At 40.5% G+C, this 13,013-nt stretch overlaps 1 protein-coding gene and 2 non-coding genes across 3 annotated transcripts; 2 read left to right on the top strand and 1 right to left on the bottom strand.

Moving 5' to 3' along the window:
- Positions 1-27: 27 nt before the first annotated feature.
- LOC115783463 (neurexophilin-2-like) lies at positions 28-6,090 on the bottom strand. The gene is made up of 2 exons (XM_030734295.1): positions 5,915-6,090; positions 28-1,050 (listed from the first exon to the last, which is right to left on the bottom strand). Exons 1-2 carry the CDS (start codon positions 5,990-5,992, stop codon positions 226-228), a joined length of 903 nt encoding a protein of 300 aa, XP_030590155.1. The 5' UTR covers positions 5,993-6,090; the 3' UTR covers positions 28-225.
- Positions 6,091-8,917: 2,827 nt separating this feature from the next.
- LOC115783834 (U5 spliceosomal RNA) lies at positions 8,918-9,031 on the top strand. Its single transcript, XR_004020245.1, has one exon. It is a non-coding gene; the product is annotated as a U5 spliceosomal RNA (small nuclear RNA).
- Positions 9,032-10,746: 1,715 nt separating this feature from the next.
- On the top strand, positions 10,747-10,860 carry LOC115783833 (U5 spliceosomal RNA). The gene has a single exon (XR_004020244.1). It is a non-coding gene; the product is annotated as a U5 spliceosomal RNA (small nuclear RNA).
- The last annotated feature ends 2,153 nt before the right edge of the window (positions 10,861-13,013 follow it).

Genomic DNA, 13,013 nt, shown 5'->3' with positions numbered 1-13,013 from the left:
CACAATCTGAGTTAATGTTTTAATGAGTGTGCTTTCAGACAACGCGAAGCTTGCAAAAAACTCAAATCCTCAAAAAAAAGTTAATGCAAGTTTTGGCTCAAACTGCACTCACTGACGGGCTGACGATGTATCTTTATGTTGAAAGTGTTTTGAAAACTGAACATATGATTCTGAAGGATGTTTGAAGGATGTGTGAGAAGTCAGTGTTTCATGTCTCAGAATCTGTCATCCAAAGTGCTGCTGGTTCTGCTCTGGGCAAACTTTCTGCACCAGCCTGTAATCCGTGCCGGTGAAGGCGATGAAGATGCATATAACCTTAAATGGTTTGGCACAGATCCAAGCTGCCTGGGACTGGGTGTTTTCTGAGTAGCATGTCTGGCCTGGGTCGTACATGCAGGGCGTGGTCTTCTTGGACCGGTTGGTTCTCTGGTACTCGATCCGGCAGTTGAGTTCAGTCACCATCATCATGTCCTGCTGCTGCTTCTGCTGCTCAGGAGGAGTGGAGCTGGTGGACTGAGGGGGGCTTGGCAACTGGGACATCAGATCTGGAAGCAGGACTGAGTTTTTAGTGTGAACACTTTGAGCTGCAGGATCAAGAACCTCCCATCCCACAGCTTTGGAAGGTGGAACGATGCTGACGGATATGTTCCCCAATCGGGATGAATTGTGGCGGAAGTAGACGCTGAACGTCCCATTGATGTGATCCACAATCTTCCCTGTCACCAAGAGGCTGAATTTCACTGTTTTCACATTAAAGTAAAAATCCCCCCAGCCCAGGATCTTCTTGGCCTTCGGCGACGTTTTAGCAGGAGGTTTGGCTTTGGGAGGAGGACGGTACAGATACTGATCTAGGGCTTGTGAGAAATTCTGAGGCCAACCGTATGGGCCAAGTGAGCCATAAGCAGGTGTTTTGTGTTTAGTGGAGATGATCTGTAAATCTTTGGAGATATGTTTAACTTTCAGTGCTGCTCCACCAGCATATTCTCTTCCTCCTCCTCCCTCACCCCACTCTTGGCTCTGAAATTCCAGTTTCTTGGATATTTCTTGGACCTGCAGAGAAGAAAACATGATTTTGAAAACACTGTCCATTGTCACAAGGCATAGCTTATTTTCCTGCTTACATACAGTTATGGTCAAAACTTTACAAATGCTCATCACGGGCATGAACGTTGGGGTAATTTGTGGCTTTTAATGATTTCTTTGAACTGTTCTTTTTTTGGGGGGTGGAATGATTGTATAGCATACGACTTTAATGACTTTATTATTCATCATTCCATCTACTTTGTGTAATGTACCAGTACCACTGGCAGCAAAACAGCCCCAGACCGTGATGCTACCCCCACCATGCTATGGCAGTTGGTGCTGTGTTCTTTGGTGTGAAAGCCTCACCTTTACTCCTCCAAACACACCTCTTGTCATTGTGGCCAAATAGGTCAATCTTTGTCTCATCTGACCATGAAACTTTTCTCCAGAAAGTATTTGGCTCGTCCATGTGGGCAGCTGCAAATTTCAATCAAGCTTGAAGGTCTCAACCTTGAAGTAGGGGCTTCTCTCTTGGCCAGCACCCTCACAGGTCATAGTGATGCAAAATGTCATTCACTGTAGACAGTGGGGGTGATGTTTCAGTACTTTCCAGTTCAGAGCAGACTTGAGCCTTCTGGGTTGTTCCTGAAAATCCTGAACAATGTCCTCTCATCTGAAGGTAACAGTTTGGGTCTTCTTCCAGATCTTGGCAAAGTGGTGACACATTTGAATAACTTGTATTTACTGATGGTCCTGGAATCTGCAATTGTTTAGAAATGACCCACTGAGCTTCTGGAATGGCCTTCTCAAAGCCCCGAGATCAATTCTACTGAAAATCTGTGGACTATGCTTAAAAGCCAGGTCCTTTTAAAAAAAAAAAAAAAAAAACAGCTGTTTTAAATTAATTCTACCATTTCTTCCAAGAAGAGCGGTCAAATATCCAGCCAGAATTATGCCAGAAGCTTGTTGGTGGCTACCAAATGCAACTGGTGCAACTGCTCAGGGATGTGCATGTATACATTTGACCCCGTGTGGATAGGGAAAATCGAAAATAAATTAAAACTTGTGCACCAATACTTGTTTTTTAAAGTCATTAAAAAAATGTATGCTGTACAATTATTCCACCCTGGGAAAAGAACCGTTCAAAGAAATTATTAAAAAAATGTGCAGATCATTTTTCCAGAAAAACTGTTGAATGTGAGATTTTGGAGCACCTACATTGTAATTGGTATATTATACCAAGTAATGGAAAGCCACATTTCTTCTGTTTTTATTTATTTTAATTTGGAAAGCACCACATGTAAAATTTCATCCAACTCTTTTCTACTGGTATAGATATTGATATTTCAGAAAGAGAGAGAGAGACACCAATATCTTAAAATCAGATCTCTTTTAGTCACATATTACTGCAGCTGCATGCTAAAATTAGCTTTTTGTTATACTGATAAAAAACAAAAACAAAAAAACAAAAACAAAAACTTGAAAACACAGAATGAAACTACACATAAAGTGCAAACACAACAGTGGACAAATTACTTATATAGTTTCATATTTAATCTCTTCAAATCCTTGTGATGCAAAAATAGTGTGCAATGAAGTTTGTATAAGAACTCATCTACAGTTTAAAGTCTCTCCATCAAAGGACATGTTCACATATCTTCTCTGAAGCTGAAATTCTCTCCTTGTCTCATTACAGATTTTCCTCAGTGTTTTTATGTTAAATCTTACATTTTCATTGGCATTCACATTCATAAGCATGTTAGAAAAGGATCTCTTTATTACATGTGCAAAATGGGGGAAAGAATTTCAGCAAGTAAACCAAATGTAATGCATATGGACAAGTCACAAAGTTATCTAACCAGGAATTTCTCACTTATAATTCTTTCCATTCATTTAAAGTATTAACTTTGTTATGTTTTGATTCACCAAGATGTCATTGCTTCCAGTGTGCTTCTTTGTTATATATCTGGGAACATTCTACGACCCTCCACATTCATCATACCTACCTACAATCAGGGACGACTAGAAGAGCTTTATCATATCAATTGTAACCCCAGAAAAACATCTTTGTCATGTTTGTCAACATTAAATACAGTCAAACCTCTGCTGCAGGATTTTAGTTTTGAACTGTAGAAAATGACAAGAAAGATGAGGAACAAAACTTAACCTTGATCACCTGGATGACATAAATGAAGGACAGTTTGACTGTAGCTATGCCATAATAATGGCACATAATCGATTTAAATAATTATCCTTCAATGTGCTGGGCCCCCGCAATGAGAATGACTTGAAACTGACTGTGATCAATAGGTTATCTCCTTCAGGCAAGGACTACAGTAATGAGGAACACGCACGCACGCACCCATACCACAAACACAGTCCCAGTCTTACTGCCATTAACACATTTTAATTTGCCTCTCCATCCTCTCTCACTCCCTCTTTCAAACTTTCAGTCCCCGTTTCAGCACGACCTTGGTAATGGACAGTCTATAGGCTGATTGATCAATATGCCTGAGATAGGGAGAAACATGACAGGCCACTGCTGAAGAGTGAATAAAATTATAAAAGTTTACAGCCTGATGTATGAAAAGGGTAAGCATATTTCCATATTGAGCTCCTTCTGCACCAAACATGCCTCAGTTGTCTCAATGGACTAAAAATCCATCTTTAACCTTTCTCTTCCTCCTCCTCCTCCTCTTCATTACCTTAAATATGCCAGCTTCTAATCTTAGATTCATTTGGACTGTGACTTGAAATGAAACAGGGATTAAGCTTTCACCTGGATGCATCTTGTTAGGAGAGAGCTTATGACTTCTCATTTTATCCATTGTATTCATCATTTCCACCCACATTGTCCTCCTTCCTTCTACTGTCCTATTTTGCCCCTGACACTATATAAGGGTATCTCGTTGGCCTTTCCTCGAAGTCAAACAAGACGACATAGTATTGGCGAACAGCCTGGAGATTATGTGAAAAAAAACCAGCACATCAAAATTATACGTTAATCTGCCTCTCACAGTGTTAACTCCGCTGCACTGGAGAAACACACTCTAAATATATTTTGTAGGAAATAAAACCAATCTGATGCTGCTAATTGCTCCAATTCTAAATATTTTGGCTTCTGTGATAGCGCCACAGTTCATACAGCTCACACAGAGCAGAAGACATCAGTAACACAGAGAAATACAGTAATTAACTCCACTTGAATGTCCCTCTTGGTTTAAAAAAAAAATACCACTCCAAAAATATAAGAGTGTGACCATGAAAACTAAATACATCTTCATACCGATGAAGCAGCTTATCATAAGCCAAGCAACCACCTGCTGCTGTGTGTATTAAGATACACAAATCCCAATAAATCAAATGATGTTCAGGCAACAAAATTTCACTGCACAGCTGACATGTAGAGCTATGTCTCAATAAGAGAACTGTATATACAAAACTGTAAAACACTGATGTTACACAATGAGTTAAGGATAAAAACTAATTGGACACTTTTCTCTCTATATAAACGCTTCAGCTTGGGCGTAATGGTGAATGCTCTGTGGGAGATGGGACAAGCTTTTCTTGTGCCTCTAGAGACACAAGTTGTGCACAAAGTTGTGCACATTCATTGTGCAGGACTTGGTTTCTGTTTATGTGTTGAAGGCAGATGGAGGTTTAGGGCTAATCTCACCTAGATTTCTAAATAAACAGCTCCCAGGATATCATTATTTTACACAAACAAGCAGAACACCCCCCGAATCACCCCATCCCTGTGTGCCAATCTCTACCTTCCTCCTGTAACCAAGTGAGCTCCAGCTGTGCCTATTGTTACAAACCCAAAGCTCCAGCTACATGCTGTTCTCACCTACCCTAATTGGAGCCCATAGTGTGACAGCGATGTCACTGGCTCAGTGTCAAGATGCCAGCACGGTGACTGGAACTGAGCAACAGTGGCGGAATAGATGCAAGCACAACACGTGTGCAAAAGTACCTGCAGAAGCCCCCCCCCAAAAAAAAAACTCCAACCAAAACCGAGAAGCCCGGGAGGAGTGTTTGCTTTTTTTTAGGACAGAGAGAAGGAATTCTTGCCACTGGCTAAAAAGATCCTTAATGTGTCAGTTTTTTTCACGACTTAACCAAAAAGGGAATAAAAAGGAAGTAAGAATGTTTTTAAGCCCCAGGGTGATAAAACTTCCTCAACCTGACACAGCCCGTGCAGTCGTTTAGTTCAAGTAATAAAGCACAAAATGAGGTTGCTTTGAGGGTTTTCACCTGACATCTTAAACACTAAAGTTACAGACGATGCAGTCGGCTGCTCATGCAGCGCACTTGAGAAAGTTACAATGAAGACATTAGAGCAGATTAAATTACAATTATGCTCGAAAGAGAATTAGAGACCACCAGACTGGAAGAAAATTAAAATGTGATAGCGGTATGTGCTCATCTAGCCTGAACTTCATCTGAAAGAAGGTTCAACTTTGATGAAGTGCCAAGACAATTTCACACAATGGAAACGTCTTCAGTCGTGAGTTTGAAAGTAGAAAAGCAAGTCACTTCAGAGCAAGGGACCATTTTTCATTCCTAGAAAGAACACTTTCACAAAATTTAAGTCCAAAATAAATCAGTGAATCCCTTCAAGTCTTTAGTAAGTCAATAAAATTCTTATCTGCTTCTTAAAATGCCAATGTTACCATGTCAAGTTATCTTTTAAAACTAGTTACAATTGTAACAGTTTTAATGGCTGATTCGGCAACAGTGCTGCAGTATGAGAAAGAGTGACAGAAATAAATGGATAAATGCAATAATAAGGCACTTGTCAACAATACATATTTGTAGAAAATCTGCATGGAAGTAAAGTCTCCATAGAGCTCATACTTGGAGAAGAGGCTGTTTGTGATCTACTCACTGATGAAGGAAGAAGCCACAGACAGGTGATGGCAAAGTTCAAACACAGAGCCCTCATTTTGCAGCAGCCTTTTTCCATCCAGAGAGCGGGACTTACAGGCAATCTGCCCAAGTGATTAACGGAGTTAAAGCCGACTTTCACTTCTATAGAAGAGAAGACGAGAAGAGAGACTCCAAAATCCCCAAGATCCGGAGTGAATACTCCGCTCGGCTCTCCCTCTCCCTCTCCCTCTCCCTCCCACTGACTCCCGTTCTCTCTCTCGCTCTCTCTCTCTCTCTCTGTTTCATGCGCACACACACACACACACATGGGCACACACACACACACACACACGATTGACTTCACATGATCAAAAATTATGATAAACAGCAATAAAAATATGTTCAATAAGAAAAACTAAAGGAAGAACAAATTTCTGCAAATGTTTACACACACACACACACACACACACACACACACACAGCTCATTTTCACCCCCTGGGCAGCCCTTATTATGACTCATCAACCCGTGAAAAGGCGCTCTTGGGCAGGCACAGTTTGACCGCCCTCCCTGTCCCCGCATAGCCACGGGGAGGCTGACAGAAATGACGAGGGCGCTCTCCGGGGATTGTGAAAAATTACTGACAACTGGTGAGATTCAGTGCCGCAGTGAAACTTTAAGCCAAGGAATCACTGCGAGTACTAACCAGCTACCTAAACTGAATAAAGAACCAAAATTAGATGTTGTACAAATGCACAAATTCACCGCGCTCCATCTATTCAGGCACCTCCACACTTCCAACTAGTTCCTTCATTTGACTGGTAATGATGATTGTACTGGTTTGAAGCTGGTTTAGCTTGGAATCATATATGTGTTTGCTGCCTCAAAAAGTGGGTTCAATGAATTTAGGTTCAATAGTTGGGTTGAAGTCATTTTATGATTTGACATAAAAATGCTGCTGAAGCAGGTGGGGTTACAATAAAGCAACGTAAGATGTTAAGTTGAAGCCGCTGCTCTCCTTGAGGACATTTGTGCTGCTGATGAGCGTTTGTGTCTCGATTCACAGCTGGTGAGACTGACGCGCAGGTTACAGCTCCTGCTTTTACATGCAGTTCAGTATTTCTGTGCAGGCAGAAGAGACTGAACAGCTTGGTGATGTGAAGGGGATCTGCTTTCTGAAATATCTTAAATATAGTCCCTATGGAGCAGATCTTTACTTAAATCTTCTTGTTTTGTAGGCCAAGTTAAGAAATTAGCATTGTCCTGGTTCCTGATAAAAACAAATGCAATGGGCTTTCAAATTACTGCAGCGAATAGGCTTTGTGGAAAATAAAAATATTTAGCGTGTTTTGTTCAGCAAGATGATCTCCTCAAATTGATGCTACTTTTTCCCTTTTTTTTTTGATGCAATCACAGGAAATATGCTAACCATTTCACTAACTGAAATGGTTATTTATTTAGTCCCAGATAAATATAGAGACATATAACACTATCCCAAATTCAGGCGTCTCATTTTGCTACTTGTTAGCAACCAGAAAGGCTAACTCATCTGGACGTTTTAGGACTCTCTAAAAGACAGACAGGCTCTAAGTCTGAAAACTGAAGCCATAAATCTACATTTTTTTGTTTTATGTTTTACATTTTTCACAGTAGGCACCTTTTGCTTTGCTTACAGCTTTGCACACACGGCATTCTCTCAATCAGCTTCATGAGGTAATCACCTGAAATGGTTTTCCAACAGTCTTGCAGGAGTTCCCAGAGGTGCTGAGCACTTGTTGGCTGCTTTGTCTTAGTCATCCCAGGTCATCTAATGCAAACACTCCAACACCCTCTTTCTTGGTTGAATAGCCCTGCAGGTGTACTTGGGGTCATTGTCCTGTCCTTTGAGAGATAAGCAAAAAGTAAAAGATTTCTTGAAGCTGTCTGTTAGAATGAGGTTTTTATTTTGTTTTTTGTTTGTTGGTTTGTTTTGTGGTGCTCCTACTGTCAAGACTTAGGAGAATAAATGTAAAATATGTAAACAAATGAATAACCATACAGATTGTAATAGATTAGGGTTAGGGTCATGTAGATGATAACTCAGTTTTCTTTAAATTTGAATGCTGGAAAAGCGAGATATTAAAGCGCCATCTAGTGTTTTTTTTTTTTGTGAGGGGGGGATACTATTTATGTATAATTTTTGTACCTTTAAGTTAATAGTTTGCACATCATTAGGGCTGCAAACCAAATTTTATTCCACTGCATAATATACATTTAGCATTGACAATAAATATATATTCTATTTTATATCGATTTGCATCATGGATTTGATTTTAGTATTTCTTAAAGTGGAGCCAGTTTTGCCCAGTAACATCCTGCTCAAGCATTTCTATATGATAACTACAGCTCAGGTTAGTATGGCACTTACACAGAAAGTATTTGACTTAAATTAAACTTGACCTCTTGCTTTAATTTTTAAGTGAAATACATTTCTGTTTAAGGACAATACTAACCTGATCTACATGTTTCTGGGCTGCGGAGCCCCATTCACGTTGACCTGCCTCATGAGCGCCCCCTATAATGGAGAGTAGCAGCTCTGTCCTATTTATATACTCTCTGATTTGCACTCGAGACTCGGGCTCGCGAGCACTTTCATGATAGTCCCAGATAAATATAGAGACATATTTTACATCGTCCAAAGACTGTTAACTGACACCTTCATTAAAGAGTCGCGTAATGTTTTACAGAAAGGATAAAGCAGACATTTTGTCGCTGCTGAAGCGATTAACAAAGCACGGGGGGCGGGGTCTCCATATTCCCACAATGCCTAGCGCGCATAAAGCAGTTTAAGAACAAGTAGTTCATATTTATCTGTCACCCACAACAACTTTCTGCGTATGTGTCGATGGTATTTGTGGTGTTTATGTTTGTGTATCACAGATAAAGTCAGCATTTGTTTTTTTTTTTGTTTTTTTTTTATGCAAACCGTAAGTGATCATACCAGCGCGAGGAATGACTCCACTAACTCAAACGGTTCAAAGGCAGCACTCTTGTTTCTCTTCATATCGTATAAATCTTTCGCCTTTTACTAAAGATTTCCGTGGAGAGGAACAACAAGAGTATAACTCAATTTTTTGATGCCTTGCATTTGTAGGGCTTCGTTTCTCTGTAAAGAAAATACCATATTAAAAACACTTTACTAGTTTGAGAATATAGTAAGGATATTATAATTGTTAAACGGTGAGATTTGGAAAAGATTTAGTTTCCGTTATTTCAACTTAAAATCTACTCTCAAAAGACAGAACTTATACACAAGTAATAACAAACCGAGCAAAACTGGAAAACCACAACCAGAATTTCATCCATTCATTCGCACTTTCACGTCTGTCGCATGTGCTCAGGGTGAACCTGCTCTCATCTGTGAAAAGCACGCAGCACCAGTGGTAAATCTTCCAATTCTGATATTTTATAGCAAATGCTAGTCTGGCTCCACGGTGCCGGACACTGAGCATAAGGCCTACTAAAGGACATCGGGTCCTCAGGCCACCCTGAAAGTCTGCTGCCAGTAGTGACACTGACCGTAGCAAATGCAAGACCAATGAAAAACAGTTAGAAAAGATTAAAAAAAATCTCAGCGGCCTCCATCTGTAAAACCATTCCTCTTTTGGGGGTTGTCTCATTGTTGCCCCTCTAGTGCACCTGTTGTTAATTTCATCAATGCCAAAGCAGCTGAAACTGATTAACAACCCCCTCAGCTACTTAACAAACACATCAGTATCCCAGAAGTTTAACTGACTTGATGCTGTAACCCGATTTTAAAGTGTTCCTTTAAATTTTTGAGCATTATATTATTTGAATGTCTGAATATAGTCTATGGGTAATCAGGCTGCTAAAGTAACAACTATGATGACCAATAACGCGTCAATATCAACTAAAACTGAAGATCTGATATCAGTTATGAGTGACACATTACTTACACCACTATTTGAGCTATCCATTTATTCATTTCCTCTCTGTGAGGACTCTGTCTCTGTGCTCAGATCCACTGTGCATTGGTGTTGTGTTGCCGCCTTCTCCCATACGCTCATCCAGTATTGCTCCACCTCCAGCCTTGGTGGGGCTGTTCTCATACTGTTCCTCTGCCACTGAAAGCACACCTTGGATGGTTCAGTGGAGAACATCTGGGTTATTCTCCTGCCTTCTACGTCTCTAGTATACCTCTTCAAGCAGTTGGCCAAAGCTGTGAGTCTTTCCTTGATAGTCTCTAAGGCCTCGGGTATGGGCAGCTTGTTATATTTCTTAGGCACAACTTTCTTCATCATACCTTTCTGAAGCTCTGATAACTTCCCCCGCCTATTGTATTTCTGGGCTGCAGAGCCCCGTTCATGTTGTCCTGCCTCATGAGCGACCCCTATGATGCAGGAAGTTCTGAGAGTAGCAGCCCTCCCTACTTATAAACTCTCGGGTTCGCGAGCACTTTCATGATAGTCCCAGATAAATATAGAGACTGATTTTACATCGTCCAAAGACTGTTAACTGACACCTTCATTAAAGAGTCGCGTAATGTTTTAGAGAAAGGATAAAGCAGACATTTTGTCGCTGCTGAAGCGATTAACAAAGCACGGGGGGGCGGGGTCTCCATATTCCCACAATGCCTAGCGCGCATAAAGCAGTTTAAGAACAAGTAGTTCATATTTATCTGTCACCCACAACAACTTTCTGCGTATGTGTCGATGGTATTTGTGGTGTTTATGTTTGTGTATCACAGATAAAGCCAGCATTTGTTTTTTTTTTTTGTTTTTTTTTTATGCAAACCGTAAGTGATCATACCAGCGCGAGGAATGACTCCACTAACTCAAACGGTTCAAAGGCAGCACTCTTGTTTCTCTTCATATCGTATAAATCTTTCGCCTTTTACTAAAGATTTCCGTGGAGAGGAACAACAAGAGTATCACTCAATTTTTTGATGCCCTGCATTTGTAGGGCTTCGTTTCTCTGTAAAGAAAATACCATATTAAAAACACTTTACTAGTTTGAGAATATGGTAAGGATATTATAATTGTTAAACGGTGAGATTTGGAAAAGATTTAGTTTCCGTTATTTCAACTTAAAATCTACTCTCAAAAGACAGAACTTATACACAAGTAATAACAAACCGAGCAAAACTGGAAAACCACAACCAGAATTTCATCCATTCATTCGCACTTTCACGTCTGTCACATGTGCTCAGGGTGAACCTGCTCTCATCTGTGAAAAGCACGCAGCACCAGTGGTGAATCTTCCAATTCTGATATTTTATAGCAAATGCTAGTCTGGCTCCACGGTGCCGGACACTGAGCATAAGGCCTACTAAAGGACATCGGGTCCTCAGGCCACCCTGAAAGTCTGCTGCCAGTAGTGACACTGACCGTAGCAAATGCAAGACCAATGAAAAACACTTAGAAAAGATTAAAAAAAATGTCAGCGGCCTCCATCTGTAAAACCATTCCTCTTTTGGGGGTTGTCTCATTGTTGCCCCTCTAGTGCACCTGTTGTTAATTTCATCAATGCCAAAGCAGCTGAAACTGATTAACAACCCCCTCAGCTACTTAACAAACACATCAGTATCCCAGAAGTTTAACTGACTTGATGCTGTACCCTGATTTTAAAGTGTTCCTTTAAATTTTTGAGCATTATATTATTTGAATGTCTGAATATAGTCTATGGGTAATCAGGCTGCTAAAGTAACAACTATGATGACCAATAACGCGTCAATATCAACTAAAACTGAAGATCTGATATCAGTTATGAGTGACACATTACTTACACCACTATTTGAGCTATCCATTTATTCATTTCCTCTCTGTGAGGACTCTGTCTCTGTGCTCAGATCCACTGTGCATTGGTGTTGTGTTGCCGCCTTCTCCCATACGCTCATCCAGTATTGCTCCACCTCCAGCCTTGGTGGGGCTGTTCTCATACTGTTCCTCTGCCACTGAAAGCACACCTTGGATGGTTCAGTGGAGAACATCTGGGTTATTCTCCTGCCTTCTACGTCTCTAGTATACCTCTTCAAGCAGTTGGCCAAAGCTGTGAGTCTTTCCTTGATAGTCTCTAAGGCCTCGGGTATGGGCAGCTTGTTATATTTCTTAGGCACAACTTTCTTCATCACACCTTTCTGAAGCTCTGATAACTTCCCCCGCCTATTGTATTTCTGGGCTGCAGAGCCCCGTTCATGTTGTCCTGCCTCATGAGCGACCCCTATGATGCAGGAAGTTCTGAGAGTAGCAGCCCTCCCTACTTATAAACTCTCGGGCTCGCGAGCACTTTTATGATAGTCCCAGATAAATATAGAGACTGATTTTACACCGTTCAAAGACTGTTAATTCACGAGACGCGGAATGTTTTAGAGAAAAGACATTTGAAGCGGTTAACAAAGGACGAGGGGCGGGGTCTCCACATTCCCACAATGCCTAGCGCGCATAAAGCGCTTTAAGGAAAAGTAGTTCACATTTATCTATCACCCACAACACCTTTCTGCGCATGTTTTGATGGTAGTAGTTTAAAAAAAAATGTACTTGTGAGTCACAGATAGTCGCAGTTTTTTTTTTTTTTTTCCATGAAAATCGTAAGTGATCATACCAGCGCGAGGAATACCTCATCTCACGCAACTTTAATCATGTGGTGAATTATACGGGGCATCCCAGCCAAGAAGTAAAAACATAAGATAGTAATCCAAGGCACTACGCCGTCTTATGGGCACTTTATACAAAACAAGAAAGCTGATTATTATCAGAAAAGAATCGTTTACGCGCAAACTGAACCAAAACGAATGATATTGTAGCGGTAATTAAGTCCTAAGGTAACTGAAATGGGGTCTGTCTTTATGATACAATGTTTGGGTTAAAATGGAAAGAGGAAATAATATTGCACAACATTGTAGTAGGAGGTGTGTTGAGTATTCAAAGGTAAAACGGTGGTACCTGCATAAACCTGTGAGGATTATACACGTGTATTTACTCATTACTCCTTATTGATTATCTACCTTGATTGTTTATTGGCACTTAATATACTTACATATGAATATTTATTTATGAATACCACTGCTTATATCCTGATTTTATACCCGTTTGTTGTTACATGTTGCTGCGCCAAACTGCA

The sequence above is a fragment of the Archocentrus centrarchus genome, chromosome 7 (assembly GCF_007364275.1).
Source record: "Archocentrus centrarchus isolate MPI-CPG fArcCen1 chromosome 7, fArcCen1, whole genome shotgun sequence".
Lineage (NCBI taxonomy): Eukaryota > Metazoa > Chordata > Actinopteri > Cichliformes > Cichlidae > Archocentrus > Archocentrus centrarchus.
Note: the sequence above shows the minus strand (reverse complement) of the source record. Positions and strands in the feature narration are given on the sequence as shown.

Bases quoted from the DNA above. Each gene is read 5' to 3' on its own strand.
- LOC115783463 (XM_030734295.1), bottom strand. From the start codon at position 5,992: ATGGAAAAAGGCTGCTGCAAAATGAGGGCTCTGTGTTTGAACTTTGCC. The intron at 1,051-5,914 runs GTGAGTAGATCA...TCTTCTCTGCAG, and splicing joins TGTGGCTTCTTCCTTCATCA to GTCCAAGAAATATCCAAGAA.